We start from the raw sequence: 20,984 nt of genomic DNA, 5'->3' as shown, positions 1-20,984 counted from the left end.
GCTGTGTAGGATGAATCTTAAAAGGTCATGAATCTTAAAAACAAACCTGGAGCCAGGTATTGGGGTGAACACTGAAAGATCAGAGAAACAGAACATGCCACAGCTAACCTCTCACCTCGCTGGTGCCTCAGCTGATCTCATTTCCTCAAACTGGAAGCCTCTGTGTCCTCATCCAAATGGATCTCAGCTGAACTGCTGCTACAAGCCTAAAAGCTTAACAAAGGCTCTAGTTCCTGGTCCTCATGCCTTATATACCTTTCTGCTTCCTGCCATCACTTCCTGGGATTAAAGGCGTGTGTCACCATGCCTGTCTGTTTCCAGTGTGGCTTTGAACTCGAAGAGATCCACGTAGATCTCTGCCTCTGGAATGCTAGGATTAAAGGCGTGTGCTACCACTGCCTAAACCTATGTTTAATATAGTGTCTGTTCTGTTGTCTGACCCCCAGATAAGTTTATTGGGGTGCACAATATGTCAACCACATTTCCCCTTTTTTTGTTTAAAATTAAAAAAGTTATTAAGTATATACAATATATACAGTCAAGAATTACATCAACAATGTCTAGTCCATTCACATTTGACAGATTCATACAAAAAAACTCCATTACCTACATTAACAATGTCCAGTCCATTAACATTTGACAAATTCAGACAAAAAAATTTATTTCTTATCCTATTTAAAACAAGTGGTTTCTTTTTAAACGTAGATTCAGTAATCTTCCTTTTATCTTATCATATCCATATTCTCTCTTTTTTCTTTCCTGAGTAGATTAAAAAGTCTACCTTTTATCTTACCAAAGTTGATACATGTACAGCCTACTTTTGCCTCCCAGGTGCTGAGATTAAAGGATTCTGCCACCATGTCCAGTTATAGCAGATTTTTTCATGTCCTCTTGTGGTTTTTCATATAAGTAAAATTAAATAGATGCAGAAACCCCATCTTGATCATTAAGTGTAAATTAAGGATGCTGAATTAATTTTGGGGGTTGTATACATGTGAATATAGAACATTGGATTATTATTAATCCTGTCAAACACTTCTCAATAATTCATTAAATACTACTGCTTATATCCCAGAGTATACTCAGAAAATACAAAGATAACTGAACTCTGATCTACACTGACAAGAAAATTTGCTGTCAGTTAACATTTAAGACTTTGAAAATGATATGGTCTTAGTCAGTTTGGACACCTCTGATAAAATACCATGGCATGGATTACTTGCTCCTACAGTTGTGGTGCTCCTATCACACAGTGTGCTTCTGGGAGCCTGATTTTGGCCTTTTGACAGTATCTCCTTGTTTTAGAGTCACATGGGCATAGAATGAGAAGGTTTTCTTTGTCATATAGAGGTCATACTCCAACATGGGATTTCCATCTCACGGCCTTTTTAAACTAGGACTTTATAGTACACTTCTTTTCTTTCCTTGTATAATTATAACTGCTCAGGTAAGGTAGTGTTTTCCCCATTCTCACATAACAGAACTGAGCCACAAGTCATTGGCAGAGCGGGGATTTCTAGCTTAGGTTCTCATGATTCTAAGCTCAATGGTTTCAGCCATGATTGTTAATAGTGCTGGTTTCTTGACAAATTATCTTTAAGTTGTCATCAAGTGCTAAAATTAAACATAAATAGTGTCCATGTTAAACTTTAGAGGACATTTTGAGTGTTAATCTTGAATCATTGAATTGTTGTGTGGATCACATCAGGTTGATTACCATAAAATTAGTTTTAATCTTCTGTACTTAAAGATTAGATATGAGTCTTGTCTGTTTCCAAACTTACATATTATTGTAAGGTGATGTTTTGTATTTTAAACTATTATTTCTCCCCATTTTTTATAGCTACCTATATTACAGAAACATGGGATAACTCATATAATTTGCATACGACAAAATATTGAAGCAAACTTTATTAAACCAAACTTTCAACAGTTGTTTAGGTAAGAATTATGCTGTGATTTAGAGAAAAATGTAAATGTCAAAGCATGTAATGTTTTATTATTATTGAGGATCTTTGAAGTGTTTAGAATTGAACCCAGAGCCTCAAGCATGTTAGGCAAGCATTCTGCCTGTCCCGCAATGTCCTTGTTTCAAGTTTATTACATGATATAACTTTCCTCTGTACCCACCTATTTTGTAAATATCAGCTATATGGTATATATTTTGATAGAATTTATTAAAAATATTTAAATCATGTTCATAATTCTAGAGGTTTAAAGGGTATATACTAAAATGTATGTTTCTGTACTCTTACCTCCTAGATACTCAGTCCCCTTCCCCAAAGGCATCTCCTGTTATCTCTTCATTGTGTCCATTCAGAAGCATATAAGCTAATTCCTATAAATGAGGCTGTTTTAATAGTTTCTGAGTCTGCTCTTCCTCCCCACCCCTACCCCTGCTTATACATAGAGGTCAAGGAACAACTGAGTTGATACTTGGTCTGTTGTTTGCAGCAGCATATGCCAGGTTAGTTGGCCCACAGGCTTTGGGGAGTTTCCTCTCTGTTCCTCCCATTTGCTATAGAAGTATTGGACTTATGGAAGTGAGCTTCTAAACCTGGCTTTACTTTTCAAGATACCGGGGGTTTTATTTGTTTGTTTTGTTTTTATTTTGTTTTTGTTTTTCAAGACAGGGTTTCTCTGTATAATAGTCTGGAACTCACTTTTTTTTTCCTTTTTTTTGGGGGGGCGGGCAGGTGATAGTCATCTGTCATATTTGGATGTAGGAATCAAATTGAAGTCATCTTCCAGGGCAATCTGTTCTCTTAACCACTGAACCATCACTCTAGCCCCCATACTTAGCTTTATTTTATTTTAATTTTTATTACTTTCACTTCAGGAAGAGGACATCAAGTCCCCTGGAACTGAAATTACAGTTGTGAGCTACCATGTGGATGCTGGGAATCAAACCACCGTCCTCTGGAAGAACAGCCAGTTAGTTCACTTAACTACTGAGCTGTTTCTCTAGCTCCCACACCCGACTTTTTATATGGTTCTGGGAATTTGAACTCAGGTCCTCACACTTGCATGGCTGGTACACTACCCACAGAGCCATCTCCCCAGTCTCCCCCAAACCCACCCATTCTTTTCTTTTAATTTTTTGAGATAGGGTCTTGTGTAGCCAAGGCTGATCTTAAATGAATGACCCTCTTGCCTCAGCTTCCTAAGGGTTTATATGGGATTGTATGCACACTATGCCCAACTTTAATCAATGTCTTATTGGATATTTCTGTATTTGCAGATTTTCTTATATAGTCGTTTGTCTACATAATATTTAATTACTATCCTTGTGCATGCCATTTAATTTATACATGAATATACTGATAGGGTAAATTTGTAGAGTTGTATCTAAGAATATGAGCACATTACATTTTAATAGGTTGCAGATTGCCCTCCAGTGCAATAGATCAGTTTACATTTCACTGTCAAGGATGAGGGACTATTCTCTTAGCACTTCTTCAAGACAAAGTTATAAAATATGGAAATTTGTTTTCAGTCTGATGGAGTTATAATACTTTTTCATATAATTTTAGCTTCCGCATTTTTTATTTTTATTATTTTTTTCCATTTTTTGAGACAGAATTTCTCTATATAACAGCCCTGGCCATCCTATAACTCACTCTTGTAGACTAGGCTGACCTTGAACATACAGAGATCCACCTGCCTCTGCCTCCCAGTGTTGGAATTAAAGGTGTGCACCACCACCACCCAGCTTATCATTTATCTTATAATAAGTGCAGTTGAATAATTAATGGTCTTAATATTTGTTATTTTAGATTCATTTTAAAAATAAAGTTGAGCTTAGTGGTACATGCCTATAATCTTACCACTCAGAAGGCTAAGGCAGGAAGATTATAAATTCAGTGCCAGCCTGGGCTCCATACTGAGACTGACTCATAAGACAGATGATTGGTAAAAGACTATATTACACACGCTAAAGATAAAAGGTAAATGAGCCCCCTGGTTATTGGGAGATAGCTATTACCAATGTTTTCTTTAATATCTTTATAGAGATACTCTGTGTCTATATAAAAGTAATTGTTAAAAATATCTTTTTTTAAAACTTGGAATATGTAAGCCAAATATTAAAAATATCTTAATGCTTGTTCTACTGGTAAAAATGAGTGTAACCTATATACATAGGGCACTCAAATGTGTGAGCATCTATTAGAATATTATGTAACTAAACAGGAATGAAATAGACATTTGTGTTGATCTTAGTGATTACAAGAGCAAAGAAGGGTACATGTAGATGTATAGTCTCAGTATTTAAAGTATTTATACTTTATGCATATAGGTGTTTGGCCTGTGTGTATATCTGTGTACCATGTGTGTGCCTGTGCAGGTCAGAAGAGGGCATCAGATCCCCTGGAACTAGAGTTAAAGTTGTGAGCTGCCTTGTTGGTACTGGGAATCAAACCCAGGTCCTCTGCAAGAGCAGCCAGTGCTCCTAACTGCTGAGCCATCTCTCCAGCCCCAAGTTTATATATTCTTATATGTACATTGAAAAGTCCTGAATCAACACCCTTGAAGCTTGAGTAGTTGCTTCTGAGAAGGGAAAATCATGGTCCAGGATGGTAAGGAATCTGTTTTTCGTCCTATACAACTTTTCCATGGTTAGATTTTTTTTTTTCTTTCTGCAAGTCAATATGCTGCCCAGACTGGACTCAAAATTGATCTTCCTGCCTCAGCCTCCCAAGGAGCTGAAAGTGTCAGTGGGTATTGCTGCATTCTGCTGTACTCTTACAGAAAATTAAAAGAAAAAATATCCCCCCTCAAGACAAGGTTTATGTTTCTTTGCGTACCTCTGACTATCCTTGAACTCAGAGATCTACCTTCCTCTGCCTCAGAGTATTACATTTAAAGGCATGGGTCACCACACCCAGCCAAATTTTTAAATATTTTTATGTTTTGTTTTTTCTTATTTTATTTTAGAGTTGTTTTTAATTGTGAGGAATGTCTGCTTCTTGAATTTTTAGGCATGCAGGAAATGTCTGACTTACTGCAGTTTTAGAGTTGGAGGTGTTGATGGTAAGATCCAAAACAGGCAGGGAACTAAAGTGATGCATGGATTTTGGCTTGGGTCAGGGATGGTAGAAGGTGCTGGTTGTGAGCTGGGTGTGTTCCCACTAAAGGCGTCTGTCCTGGTATTCACCGAGTCTGCAACTTGGGTGTAGATGGTGCTGCCTTCCTCCTGTTTTCAGGGGGCAGTTATGTTAGGTTTAGGAGGAACCTGGGAAGTTCAGAACATCAGCAAGAAGGCTGTGCAATCCTCTGTCATTCTATAATCCTGGGAAATCCTTCAGAAAGTAGATGTTTTCCCCTAGACTTTTCATGGGGTTTTAGGAGGTTGATAGTTGTACTGGTTGATGATGTTAGAAATGGCACCATAGACCTGTTGAGTACTGCAGGTCCCCAATGTTGACAGACCCTTTGCTTTGTACATGGGTCCCAGCACCCACATGGCAGCTCACAACTGTCTGTAACTTCATTTCCAGGAACCCTTTGTACATGTTGGATAGGTTGAAGTTAGAAGTTTTTTTGCAAAATATATTAAACATAGTATGATGGTGGCACCACATTTTGTTTTCTAGCATAAAACCCCAGGATAAGAATTCTCTTAGCTGTTTTTTGCTTTACTGAAGATGACTGGTTGACTCAGTGTTTCGCCAGACTTTTTAAAAAAATGTATTATTTTCAATTACGTGTAGATATGTGGGTGTGTGCATGTGAGTGCGCGTGCCCTTGGAGGCCATTGGCATCAATCTCTCCAGAGTTGAAGTTTAGAGGCAGATGTGCGCTACCTGATGTAAGTGCTGGGACTCGAACTCAGGTCCTTTAAAAGAGCAGCACATGCTCTTCACTGCTCAGTCATCCCTCCACCCTCTTGTTTTGTTTTTTGAAACTGGGATCTCCGTAGCTCAGGCTAGCCTGGAACTCAGCAGTCTTGCTGCCTTGGCCCCCCCCCCAAATGCTGCAACTACAGGCCTGAGCCACCACACCATTTTGTTGTTTTGCTCCTCTCCCTCAGTCAAACATTAGACTTCCTTTGAAATGTCCTTGAACCTTCAGATGCAAGGAACACCTTCAGAACTCTAGAGAACCATCTTCTGCTCTTCAGATAGAAATGGGAAATGGGAATGAGGAGTATATCTACTTGTTGTATAAATTTTCTAGCTCCTTTCTGAGGCTCTTTCGACTGCTTACGGTTTTTGTTTTAACTAGATAAACATTTTATACTGAAATTCAGGTGCTGTGTTGCAAGGCTTTAAATGTCCTCAGAAAACATAAATCTATGGCACAGTCCTTAGAGATGTGATATTTTAAAAATTATTTTGTACTTTTTGTGATTATCGAAAAATTATCAGAGGCTAGAGAGATGGTTCAGTGATTAAGAGCACTGACTGCCCTTGCAGAGGACCTGGTTTTGGTTCCCAGAAGCCACATGGTGGCTCACAACCATCATAATTTCACTTTGAAGTGTCCTCTCTGGCCTTCTCGAGTACCAGGCACGCATGTGGTAACATACATACATGCAGGCAGAACACTCATACATATAATAAAGTCTTTTTAAAGAATAATTATCAGACCAGGCATAGTATATGTCTTTAATCCCAGCACTGGGGAGGCAAAGTTCCAGGACAGTCAGGGCTACATAGAGAGAAAAGGAAAGAAAAGAAAATGAAAGGGAAAAAAGAAATAAGCAGTTTTTTTAAAAAGATGTAAAGTTTGGAGGAAGATGTGGAGTCTGTATTTGGGAGGTGTATGGGGAGACAGGGGATGAATATGCTCTAAATATACTGTATGCATGTATGAAATTCTCAAAGAAATTACAAAGCTTCACACATTAAAAATATACAGGAAAGTGGAGCTCACAGAATAGCTTAAAAAGTCAAACTGGGGGCTAGCTCAGCGGTTAAAGAACACTGACTGCTCTTCTAGAGGTCCCAGGTTCAAGTCCCAGCACCCACATGGCAGCTCACAACTGTCTGTAACTTCATTTCCAGGAACCCAACACCCATGGCAGAACACCAGTGAACATAAAATATTTTTTTTAAAAAAAGTCAAACTAGCTGGGCAGTAGTGACGCAAGCCTTTAATCCCAGTACTGGGGAGGCAGAGCTAGGCGGATCACTGTGAGTTCCAGGCCAGCATCATGGTCTACAGAGCAAGATCCAGGACAGGCACCAAAACTACACACAGAAACCCTGTCTCAAAAAAAACAAAAACAAAGTCAAATTGTTAATACACAGACCTCACATACATGAGTTGCTTGCATGAAGATCAATAGAAATATAATGGTTATAATTTATCCTTTTTATAATAAAGAGATAAGATGTTATTTTGGTTTTAAAACATCAAGTTTTTGTGTGAAGATTTATCTGAGAGTATACTTACCATAAATATTTTGTTTTCAGATATTTAGTTTTGGATATTGCAGATAATCCAGTTGAAAACATAATACGTTTTTTCCCTATGGTAGGTATAAGTATTTTAATATCTTAAAACTTATGATTTAGGCCTATTAATTTAGATTCTTAAACTACTTTTATGTTGTTATGGCTGAAAAAAATGCAAGTTTACTTTAAAAAGAAAGTGAATTACTTAAACTTAAAAAATATCACTGAGGTTTTTTTTAATTGTATTACATTTTATGTGTGTGTGCTCATGCATGAACACTGTTGTTGTGCATATGGTGTGCATATGAAGATCAGAGGAAAGATTTTGGGAGTCTGTTCTTTCCACCATGTGTCCTAGGATGGAACTCGGGTCATTGGGCTTGGTGGTAGGTACTTTTACCTGCTGAGCCATCTAGCCAGCCCAAGAGTTTTGATTTTTAAAGATTAGGTATTGCTCTGTAACTCAGGCTGACATTAAACTTGAATCTTTTAAACTCAGCCTGTTTTTGTTTTACTGTATTACATGTTTATCTCACTCCACATGTTTTACTGTAACGTGTTGTCTCTTGCCCTCAGACTAAAGAGTTTATTGATGGAAGCTTACAAAATGGAGGTAAAAAATAGTTTTTCTGTTCTTAAAGATTTATTTATTTTATGTGTACGAGTATTTTGCCTACATGTATGTATGTGCACTACATGTGTGCCTGGTGCCTGCAGAGGCTGGAAGAGGTCACTTGACCCCATGGAACTGGGGTACAGACAGTTTTAAGCTGCCATGTGGGTGCTGAGAATCAAACTTGGTCTTCTGCAAGAGCTACAATGCTCTTAACTACGGAGCCATGTCTCCAGGCAGTAGTGTTTGTTATCTTTTAGTTTATACTTTTTTCAAAATGTAGGGTAGGGAGATTCTATTTTTATATGTTAGACAATTTTCAGTGTTTCCCACTATTCCATCTTGTTATGCTTTTTAAAAGTTTCCACTGGACTACTTTCAATTTCTCCCAATCTGTTGTATTCTCTACATAAATATAGAATAAAGACTTGAAAATTAATAGCTAAGTGGCATGTACATGATATAGAATATTTAAGGAAGACTCACTGCAGCCTTATAATGTGGTTTTAGTATATTTTATGCCCGAACTCTGTTTTTTTCGGATTATTAACTATTTTTTAAACTTTTTCAGGAAAAGTTCTTGTCCATGGGAATGCAGGTATCTCCAGAAGGTATGAAGGTAGCCAATCTTTGTCTTTTATGTTTAGTTGTGAGCTGTCTTTTCTAACTGTTTTTCTGTCTTCAGTGCTGCCTTCGTTATTGCATACATCATGGAGACATTCGGGATGAAGTACAGGTAAGTGAGCACCTTCACTCACCCTCACTTAAATGGACTTCATAGAAATAGTTGGGCTTTTACCGCTAAGTATTTCTCTTTTTTAATATAGTCATAATTGATTAGTCAAAACTGGAAAACTATTTGCCAGTAGGGAACTAGTTTCAGTTTTAAAACTCTGGATACAAATTTTGGTGTTTACTTTATTTCAATTGATGTATACTAGGTGTGGTAGAATATGCCTGTAGTCAAAATACTCAGCAGACTAAAGTAAAGGGATTACTGAAAATTTAAGCCATAGCCTGGCCTGCACATCCAAGGCTACAAATTGAGACTGTGTCTAAGAAAAAAAATACCTTAAGTCCCACTCATATTAAGAACTGAATGAAAAATTAATTAGAAATTGTCTGTAGCACCCATCTTTTATGATCGTAGTACATAGATTTTTAAAGATTTAGGACCTTCATAACAAAAACCAAGCTAGTATAGAATATTACCTTAGTCTTAGGAAAGCTGGGAATCCTGTCAGCTCTATATCCCTTCCAAACTGAAGAGTATTTACCTCTTTGGGCTATAGAAATGGCTGAGGACCCGGGTTCAGTACCCAGCACTGTCTGTTAACAGTTCCAAGGGGTTGAACACTTTGCTGGCCTCCTGGAGGCCCCGCATGCACACAGACATGACACAAGCAAAGCTCTCTCTCGTGTACAGTTTTTTTAAGTAATTGCCTCTGATAGATTTAAGGAGAGTGGAAAACATGGCTTTCAGTTATATACCTATTAATGACCCCACCAGGCTCGAATACATAGTTCCAACTCAGGGTCACACATTAAATGTCGTATGACAAGATTATTCATGTGAAGATGCAACACACATCTACTCACCTCAGATATGGAGCCCACGACAGATCAAAGCATGGATATCACCACAACCCAACTTGGTGAACCAGTGAATTTTACTAACACAAATATGGGTGAGGGCTTACTTACAGAAGCAAAAATGAACCAAAGACAGCTGCATTGCCAAAGCCCACCCCAGCCTGGGTGACAGCTCACAGAAGCTGGGAACCTGTAACACTGTGAAGGTTGGAGATTATACTTCCCATGTGACTTTGTCCTCGTGTGTAAACCTCTTTCCGGCAGCTCAATGCTTATCTGCTTCTTCAAGGCACCTTGTCTTGTCTGAGAGTGACTCTCAAAAGTCTTGACTCTTTGGAGCTAGGAGTTAGTGAGTCTGATCAGTTTAAGTGACTTCCTGAAGCTGTTGAGTCTTTTGCGTTAGCTTCCCTGCAAGAAGGAATGTTTCAACCTTGGAGGAAATTGTTATGCAACAGTGTCACAACACCAAAAATGATTACTCCCTGAAAGGGACTGGTAGACTGAAGAGGCAGGGTCCAGAGCCCCAGAGTGGAATCAGGGTGGGTTGATAGTGATGGGAAGGTGATAGGAGGTAGGGGAGATTGTATTCATGTGTGAAATTGTCAAAAATAATTGATTGATAAAGTTTTTAAAGATTTGAGTACAAAGTACTTGAAAAAATATTTAACATGCATCAATAGACTATATTTGATGTTATCTTTATTATTTGGAATCAGTAATGTCCATAATCTTTTGGAGCATGTGACAGGTATGCTATGTGCACAAAGTGCTTTACACTTCTCTCACCTTCACAGTAGTCCTCCAAAATCAGCAGTATAATACCTGTTTTACCATCGAGAAAGTTGAGCACCTTCCCTGTGATAGGTGGTGAGCCTAGGAACTGAGAAGTTAGTTGGTTTAGCGTCTGTCGACTACAGTGTACCACCTCTCTATAGTATTAAACTGTATGACTATGATTTCCTACTTTGGCACATTTTTTAGGTGATTTTTAATGTGGGGTTTTTTTTTTCTGCTATATTGGGGATTGAACCCAGGCCCTTGCGTGGCTAAGATGCTACAGAGCTCTTTCCCCAGCCTTAGGAGAAATTTCAAATTCTTAATGGAAAAATATTAGATTATTTCATGAACTAGTTCCCTTACATTAATTTAATTTCTCTGTTTTTAGAGATGCATTTGCTTATGTCCAAGAAAGGAGATTTTGTATTAATCCTAATGCTGGATTTGTCCACCAACTCCAGGTAATGAACTATGTCTAGTCTCTTTAAGGATTAAAATGACTTGTCTATATATCTTTGGTGTAGAATTTACTTTATAAATACTTGATATTACTATAATGATTAAATTGATGATTATTCCAATTTGGATCTTTACTTAAATGGTTTCTTTTGGTTTGGGTTTTTTGAGATAGGTGCTGTCCTGAAAAACTCTTATGTAAACTAGGCTGGCCTCAAACTTACAGAGATCTGCCTGCCTCTGCCTTCCAAGTACTGGGATTAAAAGTATGTACCATTTCACTCATCCCTTAAAAGTATTTTTTTCTTAAACCAGCCCTGGTAGCTCATGTCTGTAATCCCAATACTCAAGAGACTGAGCCTAGAGGATTGTCATGAATTCCAGGCAAGCCTGGGCTGCAGTTGAAATTATCAAGAAAATGGGTTAAAAGTTTGTTGTTGAATACAAGGTAGAGCTGGGCAGTGGTGGTCCACACCTTTAATCCCAGCTTTTAGGAGGTAGAGGCAAGCAGATCTCTGAGTTTGAGACCATCCTGGTATACAGAGTGATTTCTAGAACAGCCAGGGCTGCATGGAGAAGGACTGGGGAGATGGCTAAGAAGGTTGAGGTACTTATAGCAAAGAACCAAATTGTCCTCTGACCTTCACATACACTGCAAATGTGTTCCTTCTCCCAGTCAGTCAATTTAAATGAATAAATAAAAGCAAAGCAAAATTACATACAGGGTAGAAAATGTGTTAACCTCCGCCCTTTTTTTTTTTTTTTTATTGTTGTTGTTGTTTGTTTTTTAGAGACAGGGTTTTTCCATGTAGTTTTGGTGCCTATCATGCATCTCGATCTGTAGACAAGGCTGACCTTGAACTCACAGAGATCCACCTGGCTGTGCCTCCCGAGTGCTGGGATTAAAGGCGTGCGCCACCACCGCCCAGCTTCCCCAAACACACACCAATTTTACAGTACAGAAAACTTCAAAATTTTTTTTATTTTGTTTTAAATTTGTTTGTTTTGTTTTTTTGTGGAGATCTGCCTGCCTCTGCCTCTCGAGAACTGGTATTAAAGGCGTGTGTCACCACCGCCTGGTGGGTCTCAGGTCTTGCTGAACTTAATACATACGTTATAAGTTTCTTTGCTTTTTTTTTTTTCTTTTTGGCCTTGTATGAAAACATTCATTTTATAGCATATTGTTGTACTTGAAAAAGTAGGATATAATATGATAAAATAAAAATTTAGCAGTGTGTAAGAATCAGATGTAAAGTAAGTCCTTTTAATAATATATCTTGAAGAAACCAAGTGTGAGGTCATATTCTATAATTCCATTTAGGAAGCAGAGACAGGAGGATCACTGCAGGTTCAAGGTCAGGCTGGTCTACATAGTAAGTCAGGGCATCCAGGGCTGCATAGCAGAGACTGTCCACAAAAATATAGAGTGTGTAAAAACTTAATTATAGGGGCTGGAGGGATGGCTCAGTGGTTAAGAGCACTGCTTGATCTTCCAGAGGTCCTGAGGTCAATTCCCAGGTGGCTCACAACCACCTGTAATGAGATATGTTGCCCTCTTCTGGTCTGCAGGTGTACATGCAGATAGAGCACTGTATACGTAATAAATCTTAAAACAAATTATATATAGAAATTAAGTATATTTGAATAAATGTGTTTAAAAGATAATATATCTTGAGCATATTTTTGTAATACACAGTCACTGATCACAAAATGTTTCCATGCTAATGGACCACATATACAATGGTGGTCTCCTAAGACTACAGTAGAGCTGAAGGTGTACTGTATTACATAACGACCTTAGAGTCATCATACCATTTCAGTGCAGTGTGTTACTTTTTTATGTGTATGGGTGTGTTGTATACATGGGCATGTGCCTGGTGCCCTTGGATGCCTTGGGACTGGGTTACAGATGGCTGTGAACCACCATTTTGTTGCTGAGAACTGAACCTCTGTTCCTCTGAAAGCAGACAGTACTGATCGCTGAGCCATCGTTCCAACCCCACAACTTGTTACTCTTGGGTTTGTGGTGATGCTGGTAGAAACCTTCCTGCCATAGTTGACACTCAAGTAGAGAAGTGCTTTCTTATGAGAAAATCTGGTCATTCTGGCTAATATCTTCAATGTAGACTATAGAGAAAATTGAGGGCAACTGCCAGAAGCAAGTAGACCAGTTTAAAGGAATTAAGACAAGTCAAGAGAGAATCCTGTGAGCTGGTGAGTTGGTTTAGTGAGGAAAGGCACTTGCCACCTTACAGTACAAGCCTAAGGCCATGATCCTGATCCCTGGCATCCCTGTAAAGGTAAAAGAGAACCAGCTCCACACATTGGTACTCTATCCTCCACATGTGTGCTGTAGCAAGTATGCTGAAACATGCATGTACACATAGACAAGAATAATAAATACAAGAAGATTGGTTTAAACAAAAGTGGTAGCAGAGGGAAAACAGATGAGCTACTGGGTTTATTTGAAAGCATTGCTAGCTGGCAGGACTTGATACTTGATGGATATAGGTTCTGAGGGGGTGAGGATAAAGATGAATCTGTCTTTTTTTTTTTTTGGTTTTTTGAGACAGGGTTTCTCTGTGTAGCTTTGGAGCCTGTCCTGGAACTTACGCTGTAGCCCAGGCTGGCCTCAAACTCACAGAGATGGCCTTCCTCTGCCTCCCGAGTGCTGGGATTAAAGGCGTGCGCCACCACCACCTGGCTGAATCTGTCTTTTGATTGAACAACTCCAAGATGGCTCATCACTGTTAGAGAGGAAACAAGGGGTAATTTGCAGAGTAAAATCAAGAGTTGTTTTTTTTTTTTTTAACTTGGTTTATGGTGCAGAGCATTAAACTGATAACCTTGTACATGCTAGACAAGTACTACACTCCTATCCTAGCCTCTGAGAATTTGATTCTATCAGGGTTAGAAAGAATAGAGAGGAAGTACACAGTTACACACATGTGTAAGGAGTGGATGAAGAGTTAAGACGGGAATATAGCTAGTGGTAGCCTGCTTCTGACCTAGCTTGCTGGCATGGACAGGGCTTCAGGTTCAGATTCCAGTAGCAGGGTAAAGGAGCGTTTGATGTAGTTGCATTTGCCATGCTCATACACCTGTAAGTCCAGGAAAAGAGGGTCACAAGTCTCAACCAAATGGCACATTGGAAGTCAGCCAGGATTCTTTGCGACTCTGCCTCCAAAACAAACAAGCAAACAAACAAACAAACACACAAAAAAAACCATTTCAAAGGCAGAACACTAGGGCACTCAGGCATGCAGAGGATGAGGAAATAAAACTAACAAAGAAAGATCCCGGTGGTCTGCTTTCAGAGGTGTTGGGTGGAGACTGCAGAAGGAAGGAGTGGTCCCCTATTTCAAAGAATCTGAAGTCCCTGTGGGACAGTTTGTTCAAGGAAAACTAGGAAAGGAGAATTTTGTTTGTGTTGATTCTTAGAACCATTTAATAAGATTACAGATTTAAGTTTTAGGTCCCTCTACCCTTTGTACTATTTTAACATAGAATTAGACCATTATAGCTAATGCCCCAGTGGCAGAAGATCCATTCTGTCTGGCAGTGAGCTATTGGCACTACTGAATTTCTAATTATCAGTAACCTTTTGACAGTTACCAGGTAGGAATTGTGACCCTTCATTGTGGATGTAACGGTCTTACTAAATAAGAAACACAGAGCCAAATGCAGAGTTAAAAGCCCAAGAGGTCAGAGCAGTAGCTAAGAGCTGAGACTAAAACCCTTTCTTACCCCTCACTGCTGCCGCTGCCGTCCTTCCCCTCTGAAAGAGACCTACTTCCTGTGTATCTGTCTTTTTATTGACTTTCTGTTCTGCCTTCTCATTGGTTGTAAGCCCAACCATATGACCTCCTCGACACTGCCTGTCTATACAGACCTGCAGGTCTCTATGGTTGGTATTGAGATTAAAGGCGTGTGTCTCCATGCTGGTGGTGTCCTTGAACACACAGAGATCTGCCTGTCATGTGATTGGGATTAAGGGTGTGTGCTACCACTGCCAGACTTCTGCTATGGCTTGCTATTAGCTCTGACCCCCAGGCACTTTCATTTATTAACATACAAATAAAATATCACCATGCTTCATTCCATTTGTGAGACTATGGTACCAGCCCTTTGGCTGTAAACTAAGAATACAAATGTCCACATTAACCATTGTTTGGGTATTTAAGAATATAAATGTATATCTGAACTAATTAAGGTATTTTTTTTAGGAATACGAAGCCATCTACTTAGCAAAATTAACAATACAGATGATGTCACCACTCCAGATAGAAAGGTCCTTATCTGTTCATTCTGGTACCACAGGTAAGGGTGTTTTCTTTTTCAGAAAATTGAAGAGAAAGGTACTGGTAAGGAGTAGAAAAGCATCTGATAAACATTCAATGTACTACTGAGCAATCTAAGATGTTTAGAAACGCTGACTAAACTATTTACAGTTTCAAAGGATTAGCTGTCTAGTGAATAAACAGTGTATGTACCTCTGATGTGCATAAACTATAACGCAGAGACAATTATAATAGCCATTTGAAGAGCATATATCTACTTGGTTTAATTTTCAGACTGTTAAGTTGTAAAATTTGTACATATTAAAATAAGCACAGTCTGTATAACTTGTCTGACACAAAAAATGTGGTTGTTGGGGGCGCTGGAGAGATGGCTCAGTGGTTAAGATCACTGGCTGTTCGTCCAGAGGACCTGAGTTCAATTCTCAGCAACAACATCATGCTCACAAGCATCTATAATGAGGTCTGGTGCCCTCTTCTGGCCTGCAATGCATACATGCAGACTACACTGTGTACATAATAAATAAAGCTTTAAAAAAATAAGTGGCCAGGCAGTAGTAGCACATGCTATTAATCCCAGCACTGGGGAGGCAGAGAAAGGAGGATCCTTGTGAGTTCCAGGCCAGCATGGTCCACAGAGTGAGATCCAGGACAGGCTCCAAAACTTCACAGAGAAACCCTGTCTCCAAATACAAAACAAACAAACAAAAAAACGTGGTTGTTATGTGTGGTGGCATATACCTATAATCCTGCACTGGGTGACGGAGGCAGGAAGATCATATAAGACTTTGCCTCAGAACAAAATGAAAGACATGATTTATGCATGAAACTGAAGTCCAACAGTATTAACTAATGCAAGCTACCTCAATTTTTCACTACTACTCTTCTGGGCTTTTGTTGGGTTTTTTTTTTGGTTTTTTTTTTTTTTTGGTTTTTCGAGACAGAGTTTCTCTGTAGTTTTGCGCCTTTCCTGGAACTCACTTTGTAGACCAGGCTGGCCTCGAACTCACAGAGATCCTCCTACCTCTGCCTCCCGAGTGCTGGGATTAAAGGCATGCGCCACCACCGCCCGGCTTGTTGTTTTTAAGCTTTATTTTTTTATTTTATGTGTGTGAGTGTTTGGACTGCATGTATGTACCTATATGCACCATATGCCTCGTTTCTGAAGAGATGAGAAGGTGGCAGCAGATCCCTGGAACTGGAGTTATAGGTGGGTATAAGCCACCAAGTAAATACTAGGAATCAAACCTAGGTCTCTGCTTTTCAGTTTGTGTTTCATTGCTCCTCTTTGTGTCTACCCTCCAAAAAACTAAATGGATGGTCTCCTGCAGTGGTTTTCTTACTGTGCGTAAGATTCATCTTCTCTGTTCTTCCACACAGCTTAGATGCCATCTCCTCAAATGAGGCAGGGTTAGTGCACTCTTCTCCAAGCCCTAGTCGGGGAGTCCTAGAGAAGTGCATCACTGCGCCTGAAACTCCTATCACCTGTATTTAGCTTTAGGAGTTTCTTTCCACTTTTACTCTGTTGATACTATATTTACATCTTTATTAATCTTCTAGTGAAGCAATCACGTGGTTGAATTTGCAGTCTGAATTATATTATGATTTAGCACAACTCTAAATCTACAGCCATTCGGTCGTTAGTCACAGAGCACAGCCAACTGCCAGTTTAACTGTTCCTTCATTTTTCCCTCCATGAGACCCTTTTCTGAATGTAACTGCAGGCATGTAGAGATAATTTTCTTTCTTTGTGGGATGTTTCTGTACAGTGGTCTCTGGTGTAGGAAATCAATCAGATCTATATACTTTCTTTGCTCCTAACCCATCAGTCTGGATGAGAAAGCCACAGCTTTAGCAGAAAAATATCTTCAACTGCCTTTCTTTATAACAGCAACTGTGTGAACAGAAAATTATAACTAAAAATCATATGAACACAAACTCACCTACTAGATGTGGTATCCCACGACATGTTATGTTGCCTCAACAGCATAAAGTTGGTGATAAGCAGATTTAATGTATCACTCACTCTTGAAAAGTTCTACTTTTCATGCTATTTTAGAACTGATGTTTATTATGTGCAATACCTCAGACATTAAGTTGCCAATGTAACTTTACTTCATGATGCAACATAAAGAATTGACTAAAGTTTGCCCTAGATTCAAGCATGAAATTTTGGTAACACCTGTACTGTATCACTTAGTGAAAGAACAGATTTTTGCTGCCTGTAGTCTTAACATGAACTCATGTAAGTTTTCCCTTTCTTTTATATCATTCGGTAACCTTTAGGTAGTTTGAAGAGAACACATGAAGAAGAGGATGATTTTGGAAACATGCAAGTGGCAGCAGCACAGAATGGCTGACCTCTGAGGACTGTTCCACAGATGTGAATTTCTATTTGGAAAGGAGAGAATCCTAGTGATAATTGTAAAGTGGTAAAAACACAAATAGTTTCTTTTCAATTATATGTTGCTTCCAGACATGTTTCTCTGCAACTTGTTGAGCAACACTTTAAGATGTTGGACTTCTACAGTAGATGGCGCTGATGGGTGATGGGTTTACTTTACAAACAAAACAAAACAAAAAAACCACTTTACGGTTTTATTGTAAACCAAGAATTTGGACTTGCAAAGAGGTATTATTGCAATAATGCACTTTTCATACTTGAAATTTATTTGTATGATATAAAGTTATTACTTAGAGCAAAATGCAAGTTAGGGGGACTTGTTTATAAATTTTGGATAATTTATAACAAATTTCCTAATGTTTCCTAAAAACTCATTTTGTGTTATATATATTACATTTAAAGTAATTTTACAGTTCAATTTTCTGATGGAGCCTCTTACAGAAACATTAACAAAATGTAGAACTCTTTCACATTTTTTAATATAATTCAGTAACTTATTTACCATTTTTTGAAATTTCTTAGTCCCTTACTTTTAAATCATGACTTTCGCCAACTATCCTACTTTACTAATCCAATGAATACCTCCTTTCCACTTGCCTTCCTTATTCTAAACAAGAAAAAAAAGTTGTAATGATCAAAGAAAGAGGTCTTACTTTCCAAAACCAGATACTCAAATATAAGGGTAGTGTTCTATTTCCATCTCCATTTTTTTCTTTTTGTTGTTTGTTTAAGCCAAATGTTGACTCGGTCTTTTCAAAGTTGCCTAGCCCTTTTTACCTATGTCTAAAATGGTTCAAAGTAGACTCTTAAGAAACCAAACCAATGTAGCACTGTTTCTTCAATATGAAACCCCCAAAAGAAAAGTGCCTTGAATCAACAATTAAATCCTCATGACCTCTAAATTAGTATCTAGAGCAGTGAAAAGCTATTAACATTTTCTGTAATCTGTTTTTAAACCATAAATTAAACTGAATCTGTGAAGCTTGAAGAAAGTCAATGATTTGGAAGGAGACATTTATTTCTTCATTTCATGTTGTCTTGCTTCTGTGAGGTTGTTCAGCTGACAGCTTTGCTTAGGAGATTCATTGGATAAAGCAGTTTGTGGATGGCTTCAGGGTATTGTAAATTACTGTTTTGACTTGTTCTTAAATTCATTCAAGTTTACCCCATAATTTGCATTAGCTAAGTAACTTTATGGCTCTTTAGTTTTCCATGTTTTTATCTATATGTATAAAAGTTGTTCTACAAACCCCATTTTGCTATTTTAAGTGTGATGTGCAGAAGAGAGAAGTGTTTTTAACTTTTTGTATCTGATGACTTTAGGGTAGCACAAACCTAGCTCCTTTATAGTTGACATTTCTCAGTCCTCTCTGGAGGTGCTTTCCTGTTGGGACTGAGAGCTGTCCATTTCCAGGGTACCGTGAGACACTGTGCAGGCAGCCTGTCAGACTTAGTTACTGTAACAGTACAGAGAAGGCTCTGTCCTGCACAGTGGGAGCCTGACTATAAACCAGAGTTACTCTTTACTAGAGGAAATTCCTCTTCGGAGTTTGCATCCCATCTCCTACCTTTCCCCCCAAAACCAGCATTGGGATCCACTATTCTGTTGTGTCACTGGTGTGCTGGGCTAGTGGAGTCAGGATTACATTCGGCGTTCAAAACTTCCTATGTACTCACCATCACTGGACAGGTCAACAAAAGATCTCTCTTGCAGTCAACTCATAATCTATGACTCACTGAACAGAGATTGTGCTTCAAGTCATCTCCATATAAAATGACTTTTCAAGATGAGACATTTGAAATATTCTTAAGTTTCATAAAAATACATACTCTTCTTTAGGAGTCTGGCCAAAATTACAGAGTAGGCTATTGATAGTCATTTGTAGCTGGTAATCTTCCATTTTTCTAACCAGTCATTTTTATGTTCTCACGTGAAGTGCCTATCCAGCACGATATACTGGAGATAGTCTCAGACATTGGGACTGCCATCATGTTGAGCACAGTTGATGTGAACAGTGAGGTTCCTTCTTTCCTAAGAAGCCTGCAAGTTTCTTGTTTTCTTCCACTGTGTTTACTAAGTAGCTGTCTTAGGTTCCGTTTCCAGTGATGTTTTGTACCAGCCAACTGTGATAAACTTAACCAATCATGTCTTGTTCTCTAGAACTGAATAATGAATGTCCACCCAGTTTCAGCAGTAAATTTGTAATCTGGGTTCAGAATTAAAAGTACATTCTTATCAAAACATAGGGAACTTCATTATCCTCATTTTGAAAGTTTTGAGATAGATACTGGAAACTTTGGAGTGGGGGTGGGTCTTCTCTTAGTTTCACTGGTTCCTGTTAATTTCTTGTCTAGTAGATGTTGACTTGTACCAACTCTGTGGTAGGAATGTTCAAGTGTGATAGCTTTGCTATGAACTTTCAACCACTAGTAGGGCAGAAAATTCATTTGCAGGGGTATGGGGTTGTGCTTAATCTGAGTCTAGAAGTAATGTCAGAAAATGCTAAGCATGTCCTTTGTAAGAAAACATAAGGTTCCTAATTGTTTAATTACTATGGTAATTCAAACTAATTAGAAGTTTTTAAGTGCAATCTTGAATTATGAAGTTGAGATGTATATATTAGGATCTCAATTTGATGTAAAGTAAATGAGCAGTTACCTGACGGATTTTTCTTTTAAACTGGTTTAATCCATGAGCCTAAAGCATAGCTTCACTTCAGTATTTACGTTATCTTTGTCCATTCAACAACACTCCAATAAGGAAATGATAGGAAATAGCTGAGACTTACTCAAGGATTTTATTTATTTTTTTAATTAGGAAAATAAGTTTCTAGAGTCTTGAGTGCTGGGTATTCTTTGTCTTTCGCATTCATGGCAGCTAAAGAAAAAAAAGAATCACTCAAAATATTCAGGTTTACATGTTAAGCTCTCTCACAGGGAGCTGCCATACCTCACAGTTCAAAGTGTTTTCTCAATTAATAACATGATACTGACATGTAATTGCAATTTACTATGCAGCAAAAAAATGATTCAAGAAAAATAACATACAGTGTCTCTTTACCTCTGTATAGGCAATGGCTTACGTTACTCTGCTTTTAACATTTGTACTCAGATGAAATGCTTCTGTATGTATAGGAATGTCACAGATGCAAGATGCTGCTAGCCTGGGCACAAAGTATTAAAATTATTTTGTGAAGACTGGTGGTTGTATTAAAACTGTTGTGCCATTGTACCTCAACAGATGATTGAGAAGCTCATTCATACTCCTTATGCCTCAAAACTTCTTTGTCTTCTGGGTAAAAGTAACCCAGCTTTACTCCCACATAGTAAGAAGGGTGAGGGAACATTTAATATTGAAACTGTTTTTGGTTGGTGACATAATACAACTGTTTCTGTGAAGGGGGTTTAAGAGAAGACCTCAAAGACTCCATGGGATTGTTGAA

General features: G+C 38.4%; 1 protein-coding gene across 1 annotated transcript in view; it reads left to right on the top strand.

The window, feature by feature from the left end:
* Nucleotides 1-20,739, top strand: part of Styx (serine/threonine/tyrosine interacting protein) — a 35,168-nt gene extending 14,429 nt beyond the window's left edge. Inside the window, exons 4-11 of the mRNA XM_052733457.1 lie at nucleotides 1,844-1,941; nucleotides 7,419-7,479; nucleotides 7,977-8,013; nucleotides 8,585-8,624; nucleotides 8,699-8,749; nucleotides 10,772-10,844; nucleotides 15,066-15,159; nucleotides 17,424-20,739. Of these exons, the coding sequence (XP_052589417.1) occupies nucleotides 1,844-1,941; nucleotides 7,419-7,479; nucleotides 7,977-8,013; nucleotides 8,585-8,624; nucleotides 8,699-8,749; nucleotides 10,772-10,844; nucleotides 15,066-15,159; nucleotides 17,424-17,497 (528 nt within the window). The 3' untranslated portion in view covers nucleotides 17,498-20,739. The remainder of the gene's footprint in view (nucleotides 1-1,843; nucleotides 1,942-7,418; nucleotides 7,480-7,976; nucleotides 8,014-8,584; nucleotides 8,625-8,698; nucleotides 8,750-10,771; nucleotides 10,845-15,065; nucleotides 15,160-17,423) is intronic.
* Nucleotides 20,740-20,984: the final 245 nt, after the last annotated feature.

Source organism: Peromyscus californicus, unplaced genomic scaffold (genome assembly GCF_007827085.1).
Source record: "Peromyscus californicus insignis strain IS unplaced genomic scaffold, ASM782708v3 Scaffold_12__1_contigs__length_115047231, whole genome shotgun sequence".
Taxonomy (NCBI): Eukaryota; Metazoa; Chordata; class Mammalia; order Rodentia; family Cricetidae; genus Peromyscus; species Peromyscus californicus.
This window is presented reverse-complemented; position numbering and strand designations above follow the sequence as displayed.